At 42.4% G+C, this 27,934-nt stretch overlaps 1 protein-coding gene and 1 long non-coding RNA gene across 5 annotated transcripts in view; one reads left to right on the forward strand and one right to left on the reverse strand.

Annotated features, from left to right (window-relative positions):
- MOCS1 (molybdenum cofactor synthesis 1) overlaps window positions 1-21,585 on the forward strand; it is a 34,784-nt gene extending 13,199 nt beyond the window's left edge. The window contains exons 1-9 of one of the 4 annotated variants that reach the window (XM_021390512.1): window positions 2,252-2,475; window positions 2,901-3,065; window positions 7,827-7,888; window positions 8,883-8,994; window positions 9,317-9,429; window positions 10,128-10,238; window positions 12,581-12,701; window positions 14,167-14,214; window positions 18,270-21,585. In XM_021390512.1, coding sequence (XP_021246187.1) covers window positions 2,385-2,475; window positions 2,901-3,065; window positions 7,827-7,888; window positions 8,883-8,994; window positions 9,317-9,429; window positions 10,128-10,238; window positions 12,581-12,701; window positions 14,167-14,214; window positions 18,270-19,141 — 1,695 coding nt within the window. In that variant the 5' untranslated portion in view covers window positions 2,252-2,384 and the 3' untranslated portion in view covers window positions 19,142-21,585. Of the gene's footprint in view, window positions 1-2,251; window positions 2,476-2,900; window positions 3,066-4,630; window positions 4,735-7,826; window positions 7,889-8,882; window positions 8,995-9,316; window positions 9,430-10,127; window positions 10,239-12,580; window positions 12,702-14,166; window positions 14,230-18,269 lie in introns of those variants that run through there. The other 3 variants (XM_021390513.1, XM_021390514.1, XM_021390511.1) reach the window with 3 other exon arrangements.
- Window positions 551-7,803, reverse strand: LOC110395750. The gene is made up of 3 exons (XR_002436613.1): window positions 6,474-7,803; window positions 1,418-1,578; window positions 551-761 (listed from the first exon to the last, which is right to left on the reverse strand). It is a non-coding gene; the product is annotated as an uncharacterized LOC110395750 (long non-coding RNA).

The raw sequence follows: 27,934 nt of genomic DNA on the forward strand, positions 1-27,934 counted from the left end.
AGCCCCAGCTCTTTCAGGCTGTCCTCGTAGGAGAGGTGTTACATCCTTTGGATCATTTTTGTGGCCCTCCTCTGGACACGTGCCAACAGGTCTATGTCTCTCCTGTACTGAGGAATCCACATCTGGATGCAGTACTCCAGGTGAGGTCTCACCAGTGCAGAGTATAGGGGCAGGATCACCTCCCTCGATCTGCTGACCACACTTCTTTCGATGCAGCTCAGGATACAGTTGGCTTTCTGGGCTGCGAGGGCACATTGCTGGCTCATGACTAGCTTGCCGTCCACCAGTACCTCCAGGTCTTTTTTGGCAGGGCTGCACTCAATCCTTTCATTCTCCAGCTTGTATTGGTAGTGGGGGTTGCCTCAACCAGGTGCAAGATCTTGCCTGTTGAACCTCACGAGGTTCACCTGGGCCCACTGCTCAAGCCTGTCTAGGTCCCTCTGGATGGCATTCCATCCCTCTGGTGTGTAAACTGCACCCCACAGCTTGGTGTCATCAGCAAACTTGCTGAGGCTGCACTTGACCCCACTGTCAATGTAACTGATGAAGATATTAAAGAGTATCGGTCCCAGCACCGAACCCTGGGGGACACCACTCATCAATGATCTCCATCCAGACACTGAGTCATTGACCACCACTCTCTGGACTCGATCCTCCAGCCAGTTCTTCATCCATGACTTGTTTCTAATGTTTCTTTGAGCTGGGCGACTCAAGTCCCAGCCCCGTATTGCATTGTAGATGGTTTATAGAAACTGGATACACTACATCAGGGGATGAATAGGGGTGAGGTTTAAGCTAGGTTTGTTTTCAGCAAGCATTTCTCTTAACCATAACTTGTCTGTGGAACACCAATAAAGGTCATTAATTTTAATGATAGATTATTACTACCATATTTTCCTAACACTCATACATAAAATTTTTACTGCATGCACACACACAAACTGACTCAGCAACTAACACTAGCAGAAAGCTCTATCATGTCCTAGTGACTGCCAAAACTATATATTTGAGACTTTCCTGAAGCAGATGGTAATGGAATATAGAATCTATCTCCTTTGTGGTACTGTAGGCTTAAATTAGAACTGGACTTAAAAAGCATGATAGCTGTTTATTATTGCCTGGGAAGTATAGATCTCCACTAAGAAAATATAGTTTAATGCTACTGAAGCTAAAATTGAATCATAGCATCTGTTCTGTTTCCTGTTCTACTGCATAGTTTTATCAGTTGCCTTGGCTTGTATTGATGTTGTCTTGATGGTAAAGCAGTGACCAGAAGTTGGCATGCAGTTAATATGGGCACACAGTGAGTTCCAAATTTATTAAAACTCTATATTCCCTTTTTAATTTAGAGGTCATTAAAGGGGGGGGGGGGGGGGGAGGAAAGAAAGCCAAGCGACTCAAATATTCCACTTCTTACCTTTCACAAATAACACAGTGTACTAACTGGTCCTTCTTAGTTTGTTGGTCTTAGTGTTAAGTCTCCATCTCCAGTTTCTCATAGTTGGGTGTTATCCAAATTGTTATTAGAAGTGGTTCTGCATATTAGTGTATTTCCAGAGCCTCACCCTGTCTCTTGTCCTGGCACAGGGAGAGAAGATGACGCATTGACAAAAGCTGCTGCCTGCACTTAATCACCTAAAGAGCTTCTGCCTTTTTATTAAAAACAAACAAAAAAAAAAATCAAAAAAACTTTTCCATTTTAGACTATGGCTTGGATTTGTTTCTATATTTGTTTTTATTCTATGCCTTTATGCATTTTACATTTCTAGCAATGAAACCTGTACGACAGCTAGTTTGTTCTGTGTTAGGAGCTCTGGGCCAAGCTTAGGCTGAATAATTTGAGAATAGCTGAGAAATGAAATAAAGCAAAAGTAAAATCTTTAACAGCATGAACAAATAGAGGTAAAATAGGCAAGAATGAACTGTAAAATGTTTGTACTGTAACTAGAACTACTCCAAGAATAAGAGTTCTTAAAATATTTTCCAAGAAATTAGGGTGGACGCTCTGGCTTTGCTTTGGTTCTGCTTCTGCAGATGGTGTATGTGGTTTTGTTTGTTTTCCTTATTTGTTCTTGTATTGATAACCGGAGGCTTGAAAGACTGCCCTCTGGAAATCTAATACGCTGAGGATTTCCTCATTTAGCTTCCGAGGAGGCAGCTATTTTCTCAATTTTAAACCCACTGTATTATCAGTTTCTTATTTGGTTTTCTTTTGTTAATGATTGAACATCTTGCATTAGCCCTCTTTAACCAGCTGGGATGTCGCTGTGAGTAATGGAAAGTTTCCAGTTGTTAAGTGCAAATACTTTTGTTCATTGGATGTTGTTGCATCAGATTCTCTATAATGGTCTGATGTGTTGACCTTTTTCTCTCTAGTTGGGAGCATGCGTATTTCTTTTGTCAGTTTAAAGGCACGATTTCTTGCAACTACTACTGCTAGGTTAGAACTGCTTTTTTTTTCTGCAGTACTGCAGGGTAAGTGTTGCTTGTTCAGGTGCCAGATGTAAATGGGATGTCTTGCTGCCACTTACTGTTGCAGAACACAGAATTCAGTTTGCAATGCCAGATTAAGGAGAAGGTGGAAAAGGAGATCAGAGGCCTTCTTCCAACAGTAGAGTAGCTATGGAGAACAAAATTAGTTGTGTTTTCATTGTTCTTCATAACCAGTTTTGCATGTAACAAACTACTGTTGCTCATACCTTTTCAAATAGGTTTATGCTAAAATGGATCTCCTAAACCAGCATGGCTGGAAGAAGGCTGAAGCACTAAAGTGTCCGTGTTTTCCTCATACCCTTGCTGAATTTTGTTTGTTTCATGAATCTTTTTGGGGGATTTTTCTGTTTAACTCACAGTTGAATTACTTTTGTTTAAAAGTGTTCTTATTCTTTCTGCTTTCCTAGGTCAACTGTACAAGCTAGAAGGGCTGAAAACCATCGCTGTCACTACCAATGGGATCAACTTAGCCAGGTTATTGCCCCGACTGAAGGAGGCAGGACTGAATGCCATCAACATTAGCCTGGATACTTTGGTTCCAGCTAAATTTGAGTTCATTGTCCGGAGGAAAGGTACAGATTTGTCTTTGAAGGCGATGTTAATACCTGTAGTAAAGTGAATTGTTTGGAATGTGTTTCATAATCAGTTGTTTTTGAAAAGAAATGAATTAGTATCCTTTTGAGACTAGGGAAAACAACCTACACTAGCAGTTTAGATAGTGACTGACTTTCTTTCTACAACACTAAGAGGTAGAACCTTTAGTTGGAGTTAGAGTAGAAGAGGCTCAACTCACGAACTGCAGTCAGTAGAGACTTCATCAGCAGCTACCAGTAACTGTTTGAGTACCAGTTAGTTGCAGAAATTAAGAGAACTCTCCAAATCCAGTGCTGGACTCACGTGCTGCTGTTCTGTAACGGTTTTCAAAGAACACTTTTCACTGTAGCAGCCAAGGACCACAAATTAAAATTCTTGTGACAAATAACAGCAGTTTCTGAAAGTTACATTTGGGACATGCCAGCTGTGGTCTCATTTTTGATTAGTGGTGTTTCTTACAGCACTACACTTTAGCAGCAGTAAAAATAAGCTGTTCCTGAGTTCATTTGAGGAGAGATGCTAGCTTTGTAACTTCTCTCCAATTGAACTAGTAATTGCAAACAATTTCAGAAATGCTTAGATGTTTCCACTGTTAAAGTTCTTGTTTAAATGAATTCTGAATTCTGTCATGAAGTTTAGCAGAAATGTGTGGGCTTCCTTCCAACCTAAAACTGATATAGTTTTATATCATTCAGTTTCAGTCTATGTATGTAGCTTTTGCAGTCTTTGAACTTCTAATTCGGACAAAATTGCCAGGTAGCCACTAGATGGTGCAACAGCTTCAGCTAAATCTGGGATAAAACAAATCTGGGATACTGTGAGGAGTAATTTCAACATTTGAATCACTCCACTATCAAATTGAAATTCTCTTGACAAGTGTAGAAAGGTGGTTTTGTCTGCAGTCTCTCTGGAAGTGCTTCTTCAGGTTTCTACATCACAGTGCAGATATCTCTTCCTGTCACAAATCTGACTGTTTTATTAATGTGGTTGTGTCATGGCATAATTGGCACGCAGAGAAGTATCTGGAGTATCTAATCACAAGCAGGTGTTGACTGTGCTCTTTTTTTCTGCTCTCTGCATTTGAATATTACCTGATTTGTGACATTCACTGGAAATAGGCTCTTCCTTTGCAACTGAAGGGGCAAACCTCATCCTGAAGCTCCCTGAATTATATGGCCACAGCTCTTCCAATCTGATTGGAAGCTCTTCGGAATGCACTGTTTATAACTAAATTAAAAGTTAGAGGTGAAGAAGGATAACTTTTATTTATATAAATTTTCTTTTTCCCATCTTTAAATGAAAAAGGGCCTTTAACCACAAAGAAATTGCTCACTAAATAGCATAAAGAGTGAAAAGAGAAACTTCTGTGGCTTCCTTTCTAAAGAGGAGAATAAAAACTCCAAATCATAGGTATTTTTTTAATCAAGATCACATTAAAAACAGCATTGCTGAGTGCTCTTACGTTTTTTTGTTCCTTTTGTTAAGGGCTGAAATTATGTAAAAATACTTTTTAAATTGTTTTTGAGGGTTTTTTATTTAATAGGAGATTTCAAAGTATGGAATGAGCAGAGAATAAAGCGTCTGCCCTACAGTGCTACCCTGACTCGTGTGGCAGTTCCAGAGGCGACAAGATGTAGCTCTGTTAAGGTGAGAGGGATTCCTGGTCTTAAGACTCCTACAGTCTGGTAACTTCCATGGAAGGCAAAGGTGTCATCTAACTGGAGCTAGCCAGGAGCTCAAGAAACTTGAAAATAAATTTTCAGCTCCTCTGGAAACTTATTCTAGGATTTCGATTTCGTGCCTTTAATGCACGTGACATATAATATATCTGCTTTTAATCCAAAATATTTGGGTTAATATCAGAGATACCACTGATGAGTAAAAGCACATTAGAGGGCCATAATATTTCTACTTCTCCCTATCTACCACATTCCAAGGGATGAACAAATAAATAATATTTGGTGCTGCACATAGCCAGTCTAATCTGTTTCACAGCCTGCACCTTCTTTTTTTTTGTTCAGAACAAAGAAAATGAGATACTATTTTACTGTAATTGAATCATTAAACACTGGCTTGAAGCCTATGTTCCAGCAGGGATGAAGCCAAGGTGTCATCCCTCCCGTATGTGATTGTTCTGGATGTGTTGAAGAATCTCTACAGAATCCTACTCACAAACACTATAACTGTGCATTAAAGTTGGCTAAAGTTGTGGTTTCTTAAAAGATGAAAATATTTATTTTTTTTCGTCGTCTGGAGGAGAAGGGTTGTAATCTTGAAATGTCAAACAAAACGTTGAAAATTTCTGCTGCTTGACAGTATTTCCTGACAAAGTGGCACTTCATTTCTGCTGTAGCGTATAGAAATATTTTGGTTTTGTTCTTTGCGCAGTTCCATTACCACACAAGGATTTTGATCTAGAAAGGAAGTGTCAATAAGTACCTTATGGCATACAAATGTACTCTAACAGCTTTCCGTAAAGAAAAGCAGAAAACTGTTAACCTGAAAATATGAAATGCAGTTAGAGTTATATATTTTTTTTTTAATGCAGTGAGTTATTTTGAATAATTACCCTGCTCCCAAGCTATTTGAGCTTGTTTCCACTAACAGTGGTTGTTAATCAAAATAGCTTCTTTTGTCTATTTTTTTTTTTTTTTTGGTCTGTGCGTAGATTTTTGATAGCTTGTGCGGGAGTGGCAGGAGGTAAGAGGTAGAACTGGTTAGAACATTGATTTAGATGCACTGCAAGCTGTAATCTTCTTCCATACGCCTATATGCATAGGTTTTTTTAAAATCTGTTTCTTACTCATGATTGCCTCCTGTCTCTTTTAGCTGATTTTTATTACTGCATTCCTGAAGTCACACACAAGGTTTTCTTAGCTGTTGCGGAACTTTTTGATCAAATTTGAGGCTCTGGGTTGTGCTTACAGCAACGTATCATTATCTCTCTTGCCACATTCAGCTCATAAACTTAATTGGATGGAAAACTACCACCATGGCTGCAAATTTCCTGGGTGCATGCAAAGCAAATAGGTGATGAAGGAGAAGAATGACAGGTTCTAACTTCAAGCAGTTGCTTGCCAGAGTTAGGTTACTATCCCCTCCTTGCTCCTCACATTCTTTTTGCAGCCAGGAGTTGTACTGGTTATGCATCTCCTGCATTCCTGTGCTTGATGAGACCAGACAGGAAATGGTTAAGTAAAAGTTTCATGTCTCTCCTTTCTATTCTGATCTGGCGCACATTCAATGTCAAGTGTGCAAGAATATTATTAAGTAAGCTATTACTTGTTTCTGGCAAGCACCTACAGATAATTAAGTTACAAACTTTTCACTAGAGAACCTGAGTTTCCAGTAGATCAGAGATAGGAAAAGAAGGCTGATGAACTTACCCAGAGACAGGTGTAAGTAGGAACAGCACAGGGATTGTCAGCACAAACTTTTGGAAGATATTGCCCTTTTGCTAGCATATGTAAATTATTTGCTGTTGGAGGGCACAGCGTAGGGAGGAGTTGCTCAGCCTCATACAGTGGCTTGTCACCTGCATTTAGAGTGCAGAAAAGGAAGGGTGCTTAGTCTATTACCCGACTGGTTAGGAAACATGCTCACTAACACAGTATTTGCAGCTGTGCACATCCACTCACCAGAAATGTGTCAGTAGTTTTCTGTCTTGTTCTCGCTACTATCACCTTATTTCTCTGCCAGCTGGTGAGTGTGACAGGGAAGGAGTAATATGTCAAATCTAAAAGTGATATCCTGATGAAATGTCTTAACTTTAAAGTTGGCATAAGGTGCGATTTGAATGAGATGATTAAGAAGTTTTCATAAAGGTCTCTGAAATCACAAAATTGCATACCTACTTTTTTTCTTCCACATTTAAGAAGTACACGTGGAGGGAGAAAGTACTTGCCCTTAATTAACTCTGTATCTGTGTCTGGGAGCCGCTGACAAGTACAGACCACACTAAAGGCTGGGGGTAAATCTGGGCACTTCATTCCTTGGAGTCACTGCAGCTTTTGACATATTTCATTTCTTTTTAAGGGTCAAAGGACAACTGATTGCTTTTCTAAATGCTCTGACTCATGCTCCCCACGTTGTAGTCACCAAATCCACATGTTCAAAGTAGTCATAAAATGATAGTCCTGTAAAACGCTGCTGCTTGTGATCTTTAATAGCTTTGGAAACCAATTAGGTCTGTAGCAAGGGGGAAACAAGGGGTGTTTGTTTGTTACAAAGATCCTTTTAAAATTCACTTAGCAACACTGTAAATATCAGATTTGGACCAGTGAGATTCTGCTGTTTTAGAGAAGGCATATGTGCTATTATTATCAAATAAACATTAATTTGGTATTTCTTTGTTCCATCCGGAGGCAATTCGCAAATATTTGCCACTCCCTTTAAGTCAAACATAATGCAAAGCAAAGTTGAAGTATGGAGAACTGGACAGTCAATTGGTAATGCTATATGAACGTCCAAGGATGCAGAAAAGCATCTGAATATCTTTGACTACCCAAATACCACTTTAAAAGATGTATCTCACTAACTTGACAACAGTAATGCTGGCAGCCTTTAGGGGAGGGATAGAACTGAAGTCTCTTTACTTGCATCTCTTCTTACTTAATCCAATTCAGAAGATGTGGCTTTGTTTTGTATATTTTTTTTTTTGTCATCTTTTTGTCCTGTATCTCCTTTCATGTTCTGTTTATAAACAGGAAGAATAAAATTTTATCTTTTCTATATCATAGGTTTTCACAAGGTAATGGAAGGAATCCACAAAGCCACTGAACTTGGCTACCGTCCTGTTAAGGTAAAGGGAGTGTTTCTTTACTCTTTAACTGTTGTTTCTTTTTTTTTTTCCATAACTTGTGATAAAAGTTGTAGCTCACTTGCTGAGGAATTTCCCCCCCCCCCACTTCTTGTCCTCACCCCAAATAATTTTTGGTAAGTCTGAAGATCGCATCAGGAGGTAATCGGGGAAATTCATATCTCCTTGTGCAGCTCAAGGTACACTTCACACTGCTACAAAGCACACTGATTGCCTAGCAGCAGGCTGCCGGGTGGTCCTGCTCTGAACTTGCCTCCTCCTGCCCCCTGTATTGTGTTGGCATTTGTCTGACCCAGCTGTGAACTTGGACAAGGGAGTTAACCTGCAGAAAACAACCCCACAGAAAGACTTTTCTTCTGGTTTATCTCCTTCATCTGCTCATAGCAGACTCTGATGAGGGCCAGTGTTAGAGACAGGCAAAGGGAGTTCTCCTTCAGAGGTGTAGGTAAATCAACTTAGCTGTAACATGAAACTTCACCCTAACTCAGCTTACAGTTTACAGTTCTGTAGCAGTTGTTCCCTTCTGTTTCACTAGTGTCGAATAAGTGTAAGTGATTGAGGCTATAAAGTTCTGGAAAACACCACCCAAAATTCAGACCCCCTGTCTGCAAGCACTGTTCTGCGTCAACAGCTCTTCTCAATTTAGAGTCGTTTGCAAGCTTACTTAGTATCTTTTCAAGTCCTGCAACGAGGTCATTTATGTAGACATTAAAGAGAACTGGACCCAAAATGGAATCCTGAGGAACCACATTAGTGAATGGTCATTAGCACGCCATAACTCCATTTACTATCACCCATTTGATGCCAGAGTTTGACAGAAATGATCAGCTATGCCATTTCAGTCCTGCCAAATTCTCTTTTCTTTCAAAATAAGTAATTCTATCTACTGTAAGTAGACTAGGACCACAAAGTCTTGTGTAAGAGGTAAGGAAGTCATACTCTGCTCACTAAGTTCAGGTGTCTGCTTTTCCTGCAGGTAAACTGTGTGGTGATGCGAGGTTTGAATGAGGATGAACTGCTGAACTTCGTGGATTTCACAAAGGATCTGCCCCTTGATGTGCGGTTCATAGAATACATGCCCTTTGATGGTAACCATTCCTTCTCTGAGATTCCTGGTATATTGTGTGCCTTGAACATATGTGAATCTGGTTGGGGTTATTTACTCCTTGGGCTTTTCTCCAGAAGTTCTGGTGAGCTCTTCTGGGGAATTTTGAAATTCCCTTATGTTATTTCATTTGCACCTTACCTGTCTTCTGTGGGTACGTTGTTAAAAGATTAGTAGCAGGATTAGTTAGGACTGAAGACGCCTACAGGGAAAACTGAGATCTATGGGGAATGTGGAGGTAGTTCTTTCCTTACTAAAAAAATAAAATCCACGGTCTACAGTTGTGCTGGTTTTGTTAATTTTAGGCAATAAATGGAACTTCAAGAAGATGGTGAGCTACAAAGAAATGCTTGATACAATTAAACAACAATGGCCTGAATTGGAGAAATTACCCTGTGAAGCTTCCAGCACAGCCAAGGTGAGGATAGACAAAGAATATATACAGCATATATTACTATATATATATCACCTCCCTTTACTCCACATCCCCAGAGTCTGGTAAGTTCAGCATTTATATTTGACAAAAAAAAAAAAAAGCAAAAAATACTCTGTATTAATTGTGGAATTTTGGTCAAGCTGCCTGCATGTGGTTTTACGCTTATTTAAAACACTGGTCATAATCTTTCCCTTTAGAAACACAGTATGTTTACTAAATGCCTCAGTGAGGTATAAAGAATGACAAGCTTGTATCCTGTATTCACAGATTTTGAAACTTTCCACAGTCTGTGCCTGTGTGTCTGACTGCACATTAATGAACTTGATGAAACAGCTGTTCACTAAAATAACAGCATTGCTTTAGAGTGTGCAGTGTCACATGAGGAATTTCTAACCCACATGAATCTGTATCTCATGTCTGTCTGAGTAAGAACATTCATACTAGCATCGCTTGCAAGTCAACTATAGTGGCAAACATCTAACAAGTTTATGCATACCCAGGAATGGAATAGAATAGGCTGGAACTCCTAACAAAGCTGATTTTGCTTTTCTATCTGGTGTAACCTTAGCACAGATTTTCTCTGGTTCTAAAGTGTCTTCTGATCTTTGGACACGTAGAGGTCTTAAAATGAGACCTCTAACATTGACTCCTTTTTTTTTTTTTCCTCTCCATTTCTTTAGAGTTACAAAGTGCCACATTTCCAGGGACAAATCAGCTTTATCACCTCCATGTCAGAGCACTTCTGTGGATCCTGCAATCGGCTGAGGATAACAGCAGATGGGAATCTAAAGGTTGGTAGTACAACAGGATTCTCTTTGCTTTCATGAAGCTAAACTGGCATTGAAATATCACCCTTAAAAGTAGGTAGGTTGAAGAGTAGGATGGAAAGGTGCTTAGTTACTACCAGCTAACTTCTAGATTATCTATCCTTGATTTTTCTGCTGTATGTGTTGTTCAAGTTTCTTGGGCTGTTAGGGAAATGTTACAACACCTCTTTTGGTTTCTCTGTTTTGCTAACATAGTTCACTTCAGCTGTAAAATATCGGTTTCAAGGCCTGTAAGTATAAACATTTATTTTAATCTTTGATATAAGAACATCTTAAACATGTGACAAGCAGATGATTTCCCACTGAATTGAGAGCAGGGAAAAAATATCTAAGCAGTGCTTAGGGCTTGGCTTTTGTGTTCCACAAGGATCCTGCCCTGTTTCACTAAAGATCTCCTTGGAAATCTTCTTATTGAAGAACAGCCTGCATATTTGCTCAGCAGCTGCAGAAAGGGGAGGAATAACTATTTCCTGCCACGTTGAAACTGGCAGATTCTAGGGGAAAATTAAAGTTTTCAATTAAAAATTGGCACTTACACATTGTCACCTAGTATTGACAACAGCTGCACTGCTGTCTAATGTCAGATGACCGAGGTAGCCTGAAGGCCCAATGGGCTTAGATGTTATGTAAGCTTCTCAGGCTGTCTGTGCATGTACGTGGAAGAGAGAGAAAGAAAATCATCTCCATAAACCTTGTGTTTCTTCAGTATGCTAGACCTCTACAAAGCGCTTTACTCTGAAGTCACTAAGAAATACTTGTAAAAGATGGCCTGCAGTAATGATAGAACTGAACCGTAGCTGTATGAGAGAACAACAGAGTCCTAAAAAAGAGAGCTAGAAGGATGATGAGCTGAGGTTTGTATGGAAAAGTGGCTCGAGGTCTGGGAAAATTTTGATTGAGGAGGGTAAGGAGAGCAGCTATCTTATAAGTTATGAGAATTGATAGTCAAAAAATGCTCTGTTGCATAGTATTTGCAGTTAAAAAGGAAATTTGTTGACATGGAATCTGCTCAGTTGAAGGAGGAAAAAACGTAAATCTAATGAGAGCTTACTACCTTTTTCTGGTAGTTTTGTGTGAGCCTGTTTTCCTTTTTGAGGCAGTCAGGCTGGTGTCCTTCAGCAGGACTGCTAAAGGAAGCCATGCTTGTTTTTGTCTGTGTTACTGTATCAGATTCCTGTCAACACTTTAACTTACAAGGTCACTTCAACCAGACTTTATATAAGGGCTTATGTCTTAAAGATAATAAATAGTATATATGAAAAAACATTTGTCTCACTTTCTTAAAATAATTGAATTGTCTCATGTGATGAGCTCAAACAGCAATTACTAGGCTGCCTCACCACCCAAAAAGACTCTTAAGCAACGGGTGAGTGATGTTTAGGGATTCATAACTCCCATTTAACTTGCCAGTTATATTGCCCCCTCTTCCATCCCCTCCCCTTTTTTTTTTTTTTGCCTTATACCTCTTAGAAGATATCATCTATTAATTGTGATTGGTTGACCCATTATTGAGCAAAAACATATAGCCACTTGTTCAGTCTTCTGTACAGGAGGATGACCTACAGTTTTGATGCAATCATACTTTTCAAGCTACAGAAGACACATCTGTTCTGTTTTATAACTGCAACTCTAATTAAAGAAAGGAATCCACCAAGTTACGTAAGTTTTGCATAAGGATCAGTATAAGCTTGTGTTCAGAATTACTCAGCATCTAAAATCTGAATCCAGAAAAAGACATGCTATCGTTGTTGGCTTTCATTAGTAAGCTGTTTGCCATGTATCCACGGTTTCTCTTCCCAATATCAGACTAGAAAAAGGGAAGAATACTTTAATGGTGTTACTTAATGATAGCAAAGTGTTGTGCTGACTTGCTAGCATAAATCTTCCAATTGGAATTGAGTTATGTATCTGATAGCCTACTAAACCACCATTTTATGTTTTCAAGTGGCAGTTACACTTAGTCATACTAATGGTGAAATGTTTGTTTTATGGGTTCGGCTCCTGCTGCTCTTAGCCACAAATAATCATTAGGGTATGTCTTCCCTTAAAGCTGACTGTGGAGAGCTGCTTTGGCTCATGGCCTGGCTAGTAAGTGAGACAACTATTATAACAGCTTTATGTTGTCACCTTCAGAGACTGTAGAAGTCTGTGAAATAAGATGGTGTTGTCTTGAGGCAGCAGCTGTGCAGCTGACTTTCCACTTCACAGAAATCTCTTGTCATTGACCCAAGCCTGTCCGTTATAGGAGGACCACTTATTTTAATCTTTCGCACTTCTTTTCTTTTGTTTCCTTGGGTTGACTGCAGGTGTGCCTGTTTGGGAGTTCGGAAGTGTCCTTGAGAGATCACTTACGGTCAGGTGCCTCAGAGGAAGAGTTGGTTCAAATCATTGGAGCAGCAGTGAGCAGGAAAAAGAAACAGCACGCTGGTATGTTTATTGTACTGAAGGAATAACAGCAGTGACTAGGGTAGGCAGTGTTATTTTGTTGCAACGGAACACATTGACTTGCCAGAAAAGGAGAAGGAAAAGGTTCTTAAATGAAGCCGCATTAGCTAAAGAAAGAATTTTCCCATCTGATAAGAGCATTTTCTGACAGAAAGTTTGTCATTTACTGGTTCTACAGTCACTCCAAACCTTGAATGTCAGTTTAGAACTTCCTAGTCCTTCACAAGACCTGGAACCCTGACTGTCTAGCAGTCTTTCAGACTGCCTTTGCTCTTCAAAGAGGTGCAGGTACTATTGTTAATGATCACTACAGCAAAGTGTAAAGCTAAGGAGAAATTGATCAAATTGTACCAGATCCCTTTTTTTCCTGAAAGTTAATTTGCTGTAAAATAAGCACTGAAGCTAAATTGAGCCATTAGTACAACTACTTCATTAACATGTTTCTAGAAGTGGCAAGTCTTTTCTGAGTATGCAGAAATATGTTGCCAATCTAGTGCTCTGGATGAAGTAATGACACAAAGTCCATGATGACACAGTTATATCTGCATGCTGTATTGGTCTTTTCTTAATTTATATCGACATAAACTATATTTAAGTCACATTTGAGCCTAAACATGTTGTGGTAATCTGACTGGATGCAAGTGTGCTGACCTCTTACATATTAACTGTCTTCATGAGCACAAAATAATCACCTTTATGTTGGCCCTTTTGTTCTCTTGCAGGTTCTACCTGTTTGCTAACAATTAGCTTTACCTTTTTTTGGTTATATGTCAAACAAATTTAAAAAGAAACTTAAAATTCTGACAATAGACTTGCTTGCAAAAGCACATTGCTGTGATCCAGATAAAATAGTGCCTTGTAAACTTAAGAGTAGGAGGGGAAGACTGATTCCTTTCCTCTTAGACTATTCATTTTTAAGTTTCTGATTTTGGAAAGCAAGGCAAGTGTTTTCCCATCTAGTAAAGGCATTTCTGCCATCAACAGTGTTTACCTGATGCTTTCTTTCTTCTTCTGCCTTGTTAATCTCAGTACTATCCTTGAGGATTTAGAAGATTAGACTTCCTTGAACTGGAACATTGTTAACAGTTTACCCCTAGAACGAATACAGTTAAATGCTATTGTTAAGAAATAAGATTGTCCCAACTTGTTTTAATTCTGTACTAGGTAGACTGTAATTCAGATTACAGAAGGTTTTCTGGAAAAGCTTCTGCAGTGTTATAGACACATAGCAGCTGGATGCTTGGAGACTATGGCAGCTATTTTGTTTCAATTTTTAATATCATGTTAGATTCCTCCTCCCCCAGCTCCCTCAATCTTTATTGAGCTTTGGTTTTCCTAGCATGCAGGATGCACTGTGAAGAGCAGAAAACTAAACATATAAGAACCAGATGCGTGACTTACAACCTAAAAAGCTAGAATTTTTATGTGTTCCTTATTTTATTTCTAGGCATGTTTAACATTTCCCAGATGAAAAACCGTCCAATGATCCTGATTGGTGGGTGACAAATCAGTACGTAATAAACATACCATGATTTTGTTTGGTTTATGTCTTTTTGGAGCAGAGCGGATTGGGCTTTTATATTGAACTTGTGTACACTTCTGGTTTAGGTAGAGAAACAGGTTTCTTAGTTTTAAGTATAAATGTATTTTAAGCCAAATTTGAAAAGAAGGAAAGGTTTTTATGTCCCCATCCTCTTTCTGATTGACAGTGCTGTTTCTGTTTTCTAATTTTGAAAATCACTACATTTTCCAAAGGAATCACTAGCTTCCTCTTACCTATCTGCTTTCTGAGTACCTAACAGTAAAAATATACTAATGAATCAGGCGGTTTAGGGATGAGTTTTATGAAACTTACTAAATGGCAATAGAAGCATAAAGGATGCAGGACTTATTTTTATTCCTGAACTAAGAAGTTCTCCTTTGGCTACATTTTATAGAAGCAATGACATGACATATGCAAGGCTTTTCAGCTCCCTAATTCTTTGCTTTGGAATCTGAAACTTGCAGTTTCATTATTTTGAAATATCTTCTTAATGTTGCAAACTCTCAGAGCATAACCATTTAAACTGTAGCATCTAGTGTCTCACCAGTCCTATAAACAAGAGCTTTTCTTTGTGTTAGGTCCACTGAAGACGTTTGCTAACTTTCCATTCTTTTTGAAGCTCTGACCACGAATGATGGGGCACTGCTAGGGATTCTCTCACAGATTTTTCACATATCCTTCAGCATGGTAATGCCTCTTCCATGCCAACACTTCCTTGTTTTGTAGTACAGTTATCTTTGGAAATACTTGTTGTTGGTCCTTGGAAGCAGTGAAATTGCTTCCGATAAGTTCTTAGCAATACCAGGCAAAGCGCCATTAGGAATATCACTAATCATATATATGAAAAAGTTGACTCACCCAACTGGCGAAGAGGATCTCTGGCTATAGAACACTCCTTCCCAGGAAGAGGCCTTCATCCAGAAGATGTTCTCCCTTTGGAGGCTAGCCCTTAAAAGAGCCTGGGGGGGGTGGACTCGGGCTCACATGGGAAGCACAGGTGAATTGCTTGCACCTGTGCTCCCTGGGCTAGCAACCACCTTCACCAGGTGCTGGATCATCAGCTCAGGTTGTGACATAACAGTTCTCTTACACCTGTCTTCTTAAAAAGATTAAGTGGTTCTGAGAGTCAGCGCTGCAACATTTGTTGGATGTTGTTATATTGCCTCTTGTCAGTGAGGGGAAAAACTGTAGCAAGGGTGGAAAGAGAGTGGAGTAACCGGTAACTCTCACTCCCCCACTGATGCTGCTTAAAGCACAGCTTTTAAAGCAAGTTCCCTTGCGTGGAAGGGTAAAGTGCACTAACTTGCAGGCTTTGCTACAAGTGGTGCAGTAACAACTGTATTTTAAAGACCCTAGATTTTCCTGCTGTTGCCTTTGTTGAAAAACACATTCTTCAGAAGTCTCTTAATACTGTTACTGTTTTCACTGGGAATATTTTTCCCTTGCTGGATCATCTTTTTCTATGTTGAGTTTTAAAGTGAATGGCTTTGGTGAGACTATCTAGCTAAGTTTGCTTTTGCTCTTTTGTATTTGTGTTCCAAGCAAAGGGGAAAGAGGAACTATTGTCTGAAATCTACAGTCGTTACAAGAGAAAAATATTTTTTTCTTTAAAGATGATGGAAAATACTAAACTTGACAGTGGGCTGGAACCTATATCATTTTACAAAATGCTTTTGAAAGCGTCCTCACTCCAAAGTTAACATTCACAGTAGTGTTTAAGTATGTAGAGATCAGATCTATCTTTAATTCCTTTTCAAAAGTACTCTCACATTGCCTGACATACAGTAAAAGAGAGAGAGCCTGTCTGGATCCTCTCCAAGCTGTTCCATGTCCCTTTGATAATAACTGTTGTCAGTATCTTCATTAGTGGTATAAGGTCTGTAACTGGAGATGAGTAGAGACACTCTCACTGCTAGTACATGGAGAATTGCATTTTGAATGACTAGAATTAATCTAATTTAATTAATGCCGTGGAAATCAATGAGTGGTTTTGCTAGTCTGACAAACCTGGCTTCTCCTCTGCACTGAATCTTTGCTGTAATATGGTTTGTGTGCTATTCCCTTTACTAAAACACTCCTTCTGGCAGGTTGTTCTCACAGGTTCACTTCAGTTGTGGAGAGTTCTTTTTGGTTTGAAGTATCTCCTGGCTTCTTTCTTTTCCCCCATCACCGTGCTAGCTGGAAGCTAACTCACTTAACTTTCAGGAGCATCAGTAGGGTTAAAAAGAGAAACAGTTTGTCACATAGGTTCAGATTGCTGTATAATGCATAGTGCTATAGAAAACCATTATCCATTTTTTTGTGTTTGTATGAGCAATGTGTGAGCACAGATGACTAAACAAAAGGAAAACAAAGATAGTTGCATGCATTGCTGTCTATTGCTATATTTTTACTTCCCACTTTACTTGAACTACCTTTACTTCCCTTTCCTCCCTGCTGCCACAAAATTGTGCTTACCTGCCTTTACGCTTGTCTGCCTTTGCAGTCCAGATTCTCTTGAAGACAAGACATTCTGCAGGGGATTAGCTTTAACTTCAAAGTTAATCAAGGGAACAAGAGGAATAATTTGAGTCCCTGGATTTTTGAGGGCACATTCACATTATACAGCAAGGGCTAAAGAGAAAGGGAAAGAAAAGATCACTAAGCAAAATTTTCCATGCTATTCTAAAGCGGAGTATTGTTATATTCAAAACAGTTATGTCCACTTAAACCCACTCCTCTAAGGGTAAAGACATTACCATTAAAGTTGTAAGAATTGTAATTTTAGTGGATAAGCCATCAGCTGTGGATCTGAAAGGGCTTTTGCTTGAATGTGGAGTATTATTGGGATTATATTTAAAAATATATATATATGCATATATATATATGTGGTTGATTAAACTTCAGTTAATCAGTCTCTTGTTACAGCAGAGGCTGGGACTAACAAGGAAGACTAACAAAAAGCTAAGGAACACAGCTAGAGCATTATCCATCCTGTTACTGTAATGTGGACAGTTCAAGGCAATATCTGTATGTCTGGGGAGTAAAGGTAACTCAGCAAGGTGCTCCAGGTTTCTCACAGGTAGAGCAAAAGGAAAAGGAGCTCCAGGAGAAGAGTGGTTATCAGTGAGGTTATTAAAGTAGGACTTAGCCACTTACCTCTATACCACTTTCTCTATACTTACAATACAAATCTCTTCTTTTATGTGAAAAAGACTTTCTGTCTTGATACTTGGCATTAGTCCCTCTGCAAATGCCAGAACCAAGGGATTAAATGTGAAAGGGGCAGGAGGGTTTATTACCTCTCTGCCAGCTGGGAGCTACGCCAGCTCAACTTGGAACATAGCTCTTAGTAGATTTAAAATCTGTCTATGAGAGGAGTGTGATTTTTTCCAGTGCTTAAACTTCAGCTGTCATTAATGTGGTAAGAGCTGGCAGTAATAAGGAAGGTTCCCATCGCTGAGCCACCCTGCGCACTGTAGACAGTGCAATTGTGGATGGTGCTTCTGGTCCTTGTTGTCCTCAAGTGCTGGCATGACCCCTCTCTGCAGGAGATGAAAGCAGGAAAAGTGCAGCTGCCTGTGCTAGGAGAAGGCGTTTGGAAAAGAGGAGCTGAGAATCCGAGCCAAGCTTTCAAAAGAAGACTGGAGCTGGGAGAGTCTCAAATGGGTGCTGAGGTTCTCTGACTTGCTCATCTTTAGGCCTGCTGTTCTTGTAAACTTTCTTGGCTGCTGTTTTTCAATAAGCGTTGATACTTCTTAAAAGCAAGTCATTTCCTTGTGTCAGAGACTCCTAAACAAGTGTTTTAAGTCCTGGGGTTTTTTATTAACAAACCAGCAAATGCTGGTGCATGAGTGAGGGGGAAGACAAAGCTTGAAGAGAAAAGGGGATGTTTGCAGGGTTCTAAAGTTTTTTGTAATATAGAAGGTCCCAAGCAAGGCTCCAACAGTGTTCTCAGCTACTGCAGACTTGACTTAGCTTTCTGGCTAGTAAGACATATCCTCATGTTATTCTCTCTTCTTTTTCAGAACCTGCATTGATTTCATGCCCTCTATGCCAAGATGCCCTACAGAATCCCCCATATTCAAAACAGTGGGGCCATGCATTTAGCCACTGGCTAACTTTGAGAGTAAATTTATCCAAGCAAATGGGAAAAGCATTAATAAGACATAAACTTACAAAACAGCTTATCCTGCCAGGATTTCACCCAGAGCAACAGTGGCACCTAAGGACAAGAATTCTACAAACCCAGCTGAGAGGCTTCTGTGTCTTCCAAAAGGACTTGAGCTCCACATCTGACACAAAGTGCCTTGAGGCTTCTCCTGTTGCCCAAGTTTCTGTGGACTGTCAGTCCAAAGAAGCAAGTCCAGGATCTGAATTCTCTAACAGGAATTCGGGATCTTGCACCAAGGTCCGTCATGCCTCTGATAACTTGACTCACACGGACGAGGAAGGACGGGCCACAATGGTGGATGTTGGAGGGAAACCAGATTCCAGAAGAAGCGCTGTTGCTGTTGCTATTGTTCGCCTGGGTGAGAAGGCATTTGGGATGGTGCGGCAGAACCAAATGAAGAAGGGGGATGTGCTGGCAGTAGCACAGATTGCAGGAATTCAGGGAGCTAAACTGACCAGCCAGTTGATCCCTTTGTGTCACAACATCCCTCTCAGCCATGTTGAGGTGTCCCTGAGCCTGGATGAGGCCAGATGTGCAGTGGTGATTCGCTGCTCCTGCCAGACCTGGGGGAAGACAGGGGTGGAGATGGAGGCTCTGACAGCTGCCAGCCTGGCTGCCCTGACTGTGTACGACATGTGCAAAGCAGTCACTCATGACATTGTGATCGAGGAGGTGAAGTTGCTTAGTAAGACAGGTGGGCAGAGAGGAGACTTCTCTAGAGTCTAGATCATATCCAGACACGTCCAGCCCTCTAGATAACCACTGCTAGAACACAGCCTCTTACAGAACAGCTTTTGCTCAGCTGTAGTAAGCTTGGAGACCTCAGTAGGTGTACCATACAACTCTCATTTTGCCTTACCCTGTCACTTACTTCTGAATGAACAGAGGAGCTGCTTGGCCAGCTGTTGAGTAAGCAGGTTTTTTAGAGGACAGACTTCTCTGCTCAGCCAGCAGTTTCATTTTAGTGTCCTCCCCATGAGGTTGAGCAAAGATTTCTAGCTATAGTACAGAAGGTTTCTTTTTCTTCTTGCTGTGAAATATTCACAGCTGCTGTCATCACACCATGCAACTGGTGAGCTCTGGAAATGAAACAAGTGTTGAAAGTCCTGTTATTTGGCAACTATTCTTAAGTCAAGGATTAGGATTTCAGAACTGTTTCTGTCTGTCTGTGCCCCCATCCCCTCAGATGAGTTTAGATGGTGACAGGGAGAAGAAAACAGCTCTGGGAATTTATCGTACATCAGAGATTATAGTTATGGAACAGTCAGGGTCAGAGGGGCAGCTCCTGTCCCTTTTCAGTGCTGCTGCTTTCCTTGCCCACAAGCGGGAAACATCCACCTCTCAGTTTCAAAACAAAAGGAGATTGCAGCTCCCCAGCTCTCTCTACCTTGAACACTGTGAAAAAACGTGGTGCAGAACATAGGGTTTCTGGTGTTGGAAGAATTATTTTGCTGATCTGAAAGGTAACTTTTGCGATGTTAGAAGCATGTTCCAGCATTTTGACCTTGTCACTGAAATACATTGAGGCACTGTGTCTACATGCATGTCTGCATTAAGGGTTTAATTATGCCACGCGTGGAAGTACATTTCAGCTCTCCCTGACTTTAGTTGAGCTGTCACATCAAGCCCCAGAAGACTACACTTGTTTAATCTTACAGTGCAGCTCCTAGTAACCAGCAAGCTGCGTGATCCTGACAGGTGAAAGTCTGTAAGGCCAGCAACCACTTACTTGGAGGAGTGGGATTGTTGCTGTTGCCTCAGCCAGAGTGTTTTCCTGCATTCCCAAGTAGATTGTCACGTAGCTCTGAATAGCTTTCATAATGGACTATCCTAGAAAAGAAATTAATCAGCATTCTTTTTTTCCATACTGGTGGATACCTTTTAAACATTAATTTATATGCTCTGAAGAAGACATTTTCAACTTCGGTTTATTTGTTTTCTGGTATTTCTGGCTAGCGTGAAGCTCCATATGATTCAGGGTGCTCCCTCTCAATACGCACAGAGAGCTGAAGACAGCTCTAAGTTAAGGAGGCTACTGGGAAATTGTCTTAAACTTTACAAGCCATTGCTTCTCATGGAATAAGGTTAAACTGTGAGCATAAGTAAAGCACACAGCACAGTCACGCACATCCTGCTCCTTTAAAGTAAGCACAGGTCTAATATTAGGAGTTGGTAGGAGATACTACAAATGTATTTGCTTATATATTACGAATCTCATACAGTAGTTAACACAGAAAGCACTTTTTCCATTGCAGGTTAATTAGATTATTTTTTTCATTGTTATTGGGGTCAGGCACACATAACAGCTACAGCTGAGCAAGCTTAGAAAAGCAGAGGGATTCTGCAGAGCTTAATAACAGAGATGCTCAATACTACAAACATTTGTATGCCTATATTCACTGTTATACTCCTGATTCCATCAATATCACTAACCTGTCTGTAAACAAATAGTGAGTCAGCTTAACGTTGTACAAGAGATAGTAGTGAGTTTTCTCACTCAAGCACCTTCCCCAGATAGGCACCAAGAATTCCAGCTGACCCTGCAACCATGAGAGCCCATGTTCATCTGTGGAATTGCTGTGCACATCTCCCCTAGTTCAGGGCACAAACAAATCCCCTGGAAAAATAAGTATGCCTGTAACCTGCTAAGTTAGCTGACTTACACAAGCACTTAACTCCCCCCACCGTGCACAGCACAGCTGCCCTCCCTGCCTTCACCCAGCCTTGAAAAATTAATACTACATACTTGGTAGTAATAAAACGATGCCTTGGGGTATGCGATCCTTTGGCTTCTGAGGAGTTTGCTGTCATGCTGTAAAGCTCACAGAAAAGACATAAGATCACACCAGGGACTACAGAGCACATGCATGATTGCCATGCACATCTTACCACTTACGCACATCTCATTACATACTTTCTTGGGTTGAGTGACTAGAAGCTTTGGGCAAACGGACTTTGGTGCCATTTTATGCTCATGTTCTATTGTCAAGCCTTGAAACTATGCACATTTACAGATGATGAAACACATGCTTCAACGGAACATTTTGCAAGAGAAATGAGCTGGTATGTTTCAGTGGTACTGGGTGGGCAATGGGATAACACGATGAATGCTTTTTGAAAGCTTGCTTTTTTTGTCCACTGTTTTTAATAAATGCTCATTGTAATTGTTTCACGTTGCTTTGAATACATTTTTTTCCCATTCACTCATTCAAAGGAATGCTTGTTTTTAAGTCCTCAGCTTCTATAAGTAGTTAACTTAGGATGAGCAACAAGACAGACTTTGAAAGTTACCGTGATTAGTTAGCAATTAGGAAGAGATCAGTCAAGATAACATTACTGGAAGGAAGCTACTATTTCTTTTTTTGTTGTCGAGTGAGACTCGGCTCTATCTGGCTGTTCTTAAATAGAGTGATCTTGTAGGCTTAGCAGCATAATTTTATCATTTCATCTTTAATCCTGCTGTCTCCCACTTCCCTGTTTACACATCAGTGGATGCATATAACAGCACTGCTCTGTGCTGCAGAGTCATGTAAGGAAGGAGAACCTCGCCCATTCTCCTTCTTAGCCTAAGCGGCCACATGCTGAAATGAATGCCCACAGAACTGCCCGTACACAGATCCTTCCCTTCTGAACAGTGAAAGTCATAAGGGAGGTTCCCTTTCTGATTCAGCTGAGCTTCCAGGAGAGATCTCACCTTGTTTGCCATCTGGAAGGCCTGTAGAAAGTAGCATCAGTGGAGCAGCTTGCTGTAACTTGCTACTCAGTGCAGCCCCACAGGAAGCCAGGCACTGCACAAGAGGGCTGAGACTGTGGCTGTACTGCTGAAGAGCCTCCTGTCTGGCACAGCCTCAAAACGCTGCTGACCCTGGGACTACAGCACAGTGTACATCCACTTCACATCCACTTTCTGGTTCCAGATTAGGAAACAGGTCCTAGATTTTTGACAATTTAAAATGGAGTAAAGCAACGAGCTTACCACATCTTTCTGGAAGACACCATAAGAGCAAGTCATGCTGCTAACGGTCTACATGCCAAATGCAACTGGAACGCAAAGCAAGCGTTGCTTGTCCTTACAACACATCTTTTATCCTCTCCTGGAAACTCATTTGTCCCAGCTAATTTCCCATCTGTGTTTTATTGTCCCTTCCCTGCCAATCCAGCCTGTGTCTTTTGCGGCAGGCAAGCTTCTTTCCTTCCTGGCCACATCCTGAGGCCAGTCACCCCACCCTTAGACTGCCCTGGAAAAAAATTGGATGCAAAGTACTAATGGAGAAGCCAGCAAAAGCTAGGGCCTAAGTAAAATAGGGACGTCTTTCAGAGTGACAATCACATAAAACCAGACCCTAAAAGCAACAACAGCTGAACACTAAAAATGGGAAGAAAATTTTAGCTATTCTAAGCCACTGGTGACCTGCAGTAATTCTTCCTAAGTCACTGAGGATACTCAGCTTCATGTGGGATTTGAGTGAACAGAATCTGGCCCTCTGTCCCACCCCGCCCTGGCCCATAGCTGGCAGCTCCCGGCTCAGCAACAGCTAGGCAGGCATGTAACAGCTTAAAAATGGCTGTAACATAGTGTGTGCTTTGGCCAGGACAGAGGACTGCTGATTAGTTCAATGAAAACATGGTTTACCTCCCTCCACTTTCTACAGCCTTGTTCCAAGAGCAGCTTAGCATTTCAGCAAATGTGAAAATGGGAGTTGCTGGGTGCAGTGGGCTGACTAAGCTTTTTTGGGAGACTTCAGGACAAAGCCTCAATGTAGGTCTCAAAATCAAGTGATCTGAGGAGCACTATAAAAGCTATGATGATGGCAAACCCCGTGATGTGCTTGGCACGCTCCCTGGGAAGGCACAGGGTGGAGTGGCTGAAGCCTTCTTCACAAGCTGGGCCTGAAGGGCTTTGGGTGAACTCAGTGCACCCTGTCATAATAAGAGCAGATTTTCATTTGGATCACCACAAGTCTGTACGGCAGTAACTGAGGAACAAATCCAGCTAGTTTCACCTTCTGTGCCACCAGTGCTGTGTTTAGAAAGCCTCCAGTTTAGCACCTCTATTTTTGATCTCATCCTATTTGCTCCTTTGATGAGGAGAAAGCTCCCAAAATAGCAGTGGTTAAGTATGGCCGAGTGCAAGTTTAAGGGCCAGATGCCCCAAGATGCTGCTGAGACATGCTACGAGCAGAGCTGCGTGACAACCCAGGCACTGCTCAGCTTCACAATCACAGCCTGACTGCAATGGTGTGGCCATCATTTGGATTCTGGAGAGCCTGCTCAAAACCAGAAAACCTCTATACTTCTACTAAGCTCTTCTTGCATAGACTTAGTCTCAAAAATAAACACAACAGAAACACTCTCTATACCCATGATACTTCCAGGGTACATAGCTGAAAGGACGCAAGGCCAGCAAAAGCAAAGTTTCTGGTTCCAATGTCAAGGGCAGCTTGGCTGCAAGGTGCACAGGAGTGACAGGAGGCAGGGGAGGAAGAGGGGGAGACGGCAGAGGGTCGGGCAACTGTAAAGTTGTGTTAATATTATGCTTGGAAAAAACATATGCTAGCAGATACACAGCTGCTCCATTAGCTGTGCCCTGGGCCAGTTACCAGCTGGTGCAAGTTGTGGCATAGCTCCAGCTGCAGCAGCAGAGCTGCATGGCCTCACACCAGGCAAGGAGCCGGCGGGCAGCTTCTGCTCCTGGGAGCAAGGAGAGGGGTTTCAGTCACACAGACCTGACCCCTTCTGCCACTTTCCAAGTCCTTAAGGAATGCTCTGATTAAATAATGGTGTCATTTCATCACTCGAGTCTCCCCCTGTGCAAAGTTCCAGCTGAGCTGGAATTACTGCTGTCCCGGGGCAGTGCGCCGGGCTGTGTCCTCCCTCCCCTGAAGCCACCTCCCGGCTGCCACCCACAGCCTTTGTGCTACAGAAAGCTGAGCTTCCCCACCCAGGCTGGATGCTGAATGAGAATGTTTCAACTCTGTGTGGCTCACTTGGCTTCTGCAGATCAGCTCCTGGGGCCATCCTGAGCCCAAATCCAAGAAATAAGTAGAGCAGAGGGGAGGGAGTAATTTTTGCTGTCCTCGAAGCCTCATCTCTCCTATTGCAACTGGCAGTTCCAAAGGCTCCATCCTGCCAAGATTGGATCTTAATTGGGTACAGTGGAAACAGAAATTGCTGCCAGGGCTGCTGTGATCCATGTCTTACAGTGAACATGGGCAGAGCTTGCCTGGCCCCTCAGGAAAGGGCCTTCACAAGAGTTTAAGGAAAAAAATAATAATCCCTCCAAACCAGTGATATCAGTGAAAGCCTCAAGCCGAGGCCAGGGAGGAGAGGAGATGGCTCAACCAGGCAGTCTGAGGAGGAGCAGGCAGCACCACGTCTGTGGAAAATTCTCCCTGCTCTGGCAGTGCTTGGGGAAGGGAAGCCACCAGCCAGCCCAAGGGGCAGCCAGCAACCCCCAGGCCCTGCAGCAAATTTAAGTACTAAACCCAAATAGGCACCCAGAACCTATCCCAATTTTGCCCAGAAACACTCCTGCTGAGGGCTGTGGAACAAAGCACAAGACATGGGAAGACCAGAACAAAGCCTCTTCAAGCATCCTGTCAGCACATGACATGAGGATGCTACACAATATTTCTTCCAAGCCACAGACACCGATGTCAAACCCAGCTGCTACAAAGGCTGCTGCCAGAGCTCACTCACACCTCTGCGATTAGGCACAGTTTATCCACTCCTTTGGCTTTGAGGAGACACTCGGTTGCTGCCAACTCATAACACACCCAAGATGGATGCTCCTGACCTCATTTCCTTAAAAGCACAGCATCCTGTCCTCTTAGCTGCCATATTGTCCCAGCAGCAGGAGGAAATCTGCTGGGCTCCCAGCAAAGCGAGCAGACAGTCTGGATAACTTTGACACCATTTGTTCCATCTTGCAGATTTTAGGTCCATCAGAGGAAGGCCATCACAGTAAGATCTTGCTTGGACTGGGAGCCTGAGAGAGCTCGCCTTGCTGATTCAGGGACATGGGGCTACCAAGAGCTTATGCAACAGATGCCATGCAGGCATCTCAGAGCTGCTGGACCTGAACAGTGCAAATGGGTTCTTGCTCTGGTAAAATGACTTTAACAGGATTTTCCAGCCAGCGAACCAGCTTTGACAGACACACCCAGGACACTCAGCCATAAGCAACACAACTGTGTGCTGAAGGCTCTTGGCCAGCCAGACTGGGAGGGGTATTTAAACACAAGTTTCTTGCATTCATCTTTATAGCCTGCTGTTTTCCTCAGGGCTCACTAAGGATGCCTCAGAGCACATCCTTATGGGATGTCCCAGACACAGCTACGGCATCGACAGTAACTTAGCTGATCACTGGTAAACCATAGCTTTTGCAAACCTCTGCCAGAGAACTCTAGCTGAACCCCAGCAGCTGGAGGGGTTTTCATTTCTACTTCTCCAAGGTTGATATTTCAAGGTGTTTTTATTTCTTTTTAATCAATGCACATGGCCAGCTCAGGAGGGGGTTGCAAGAGGGGAGAGGGGCAGAGCAGCCACTGTATCTGTACAAAGTAGTTCCACATGCAAGAGGAACAGGGCTCAGCTCACTCGGTGTGTGTTTTGCAGTGCGGTTATGGGCCGTCACTCCACCTTGACAAAGCTGTTATTTATTTACTTAAAGACTTGCATTCCGTGGAAAAAGATGCCCCAAGATAGTACTGTTTCTAAAATTAAACCCAGCTGGGTGGACAAGGAGCAAGCAAGAACTCCCATGCTTCACCAGCAGCAGGGCTCCCTACATCCCAGGGCCTTCCCAGCCCCACTGAGCTGCTGCAGAGCTCAACAAGATCTCCCCATACTCTCAGGCAAAAGAGAGGCAGCTTCCTGGGACTTGGATCACTTCATATGAGAGCTGCGGTGCCACTGTGTCCTACAGTATGGGATGAGGCCTTAGTAAGAGTGATTGCACTTGCTTCTCTAGAGCCCAGGGAATATTCTCGCTCTGCTGCTGGAGAGGGGACATCCCACCTGTCACGGTATTGTCTAAGGGTCTGCGTCCGTGACAAGGGGGACAGGCCCGAAAGAAAAAAAAAACGAGAGAAGAGGAAAGAAAGAAAAAAAAATTGCCGGCGATAAGAGCTAGCCCCCGGACGGTCCGGCGGCTAAAGCGGCAGAGAAGCCGCGGAGCCGCAACCTGGGAAGAGGGGGACCCGTAGACGGATTTAACACAAAAAACAGCGGCACCGATCTGAGGAGGAACAACTAATTTTACTAAATATATCAAAATGAGGCTAGTAGAATTATGATAGAGGGTTTACAGGCTGAAAATCTTACACAGTAAAATGCAGGAGGACCATGTGCTTTCTCCGCCGGGCTGGGAAGAACAGACCCCGCGTCTCCCACGTGGCTTCACCACCCCCTCTCACGCAAAGACCCCTGGGGAGTGCACCTCCTCCCCTCCCCCTCAGAGGGCCACACCAAAAAAGGTAGTTTGCAGTAACCGGGGAAGTAACTCTTTAACTGCCCGTACCTTACATGATGTAATGATGTGGAATACCGACAACAAAAAATCACAAAACCATAACACCACCAGATATCTGACACAAGTCAGAGTGTGGCATAGGAGAAGTCTTTTCACACTGCATGGGGACAGGCTGCTTTCCTGGTCCTCATCTTGTATCTAATCTAGCCAAGTTCTTCCTCCAGCTCACGTGTCCCTGGAAATTCCCTCTTCACAAAGCTCATCCAGCCCTTGCTTCTGTAACCTAAGTTAAGAAACCTGAAGAAACCATTTATAGAAGGGAAGAACTCAAGTGTTCCTCCACCCTTGCCTTGCACCAGTAAGAATTTCCCCTGCTGACACGCTTTTGGCACCTGTTCCCCTGCTGACACACGTGCACAGAAGCCACATTTACATCAGCAAGGAGCTCAACTGGGAAACAAGTACATCAGCCATAGGAGCAGCTGGTGCTGGAGCTGCTGTTCAGAGGCTTGACAGGGGCCTACATTTAGCCTCATCCCTCAGACAAGATGTCTCCACACACACGTGCTGAAGCTTTCCAAAGGACAGGCCGGTCTCTGGTTGAGGCCCCCATGCCTGCCAGGGCCAGGAGTGCTTCCAAGGCACTTGGGAAGCAAAGTTCCTGGAGATAGCAAAGGCAGCTCTGTGAGGGCCATGGGGAGGATGGCAAAGTTTGGCCCCAAACCTCACTGCTCTGCACCAGACAGCTCACAGAGTGAGAGAAGAGAAACCTAACCCAGATCCAGAATCAGCAATGGAAGAGACAGGGACAGCTGGTAGGGACTGAAGAGAAAAAGAGAAAATGGTGGAAGTGCTAGGATGCTGGGAGTGCTCGTGGAGCGCCTGACCCCCAGGTGCACAAACCAGTTCCTCCTCGGCCTCAGCACCACATCCTACCCTGGGCACAGGCAGGCAGGAGCTCCTGCTCCTCAGCTGGGAGCAGAGAGATGGCTCTTGGCATCACATGTTGCTTGTTGTGACAAGGCAGGAAGGAGAGCACAGTTCTT

Source organism: Numida meleagris, chromosome 3, assembly GCF_002078875.1.
Source record: "Numida meleagris isolate 19003 breed g44 Domestic line chromosome 3, NumMel1.0, whole genome shotgun sequence".
In the NCBI taxonomy this organism is placed as follows: domain Eukaryota; kingdom Metazoa; phylum Chordata; class Aves; order Galliformes; family Numididae; genus Numida; species Numida meleagris.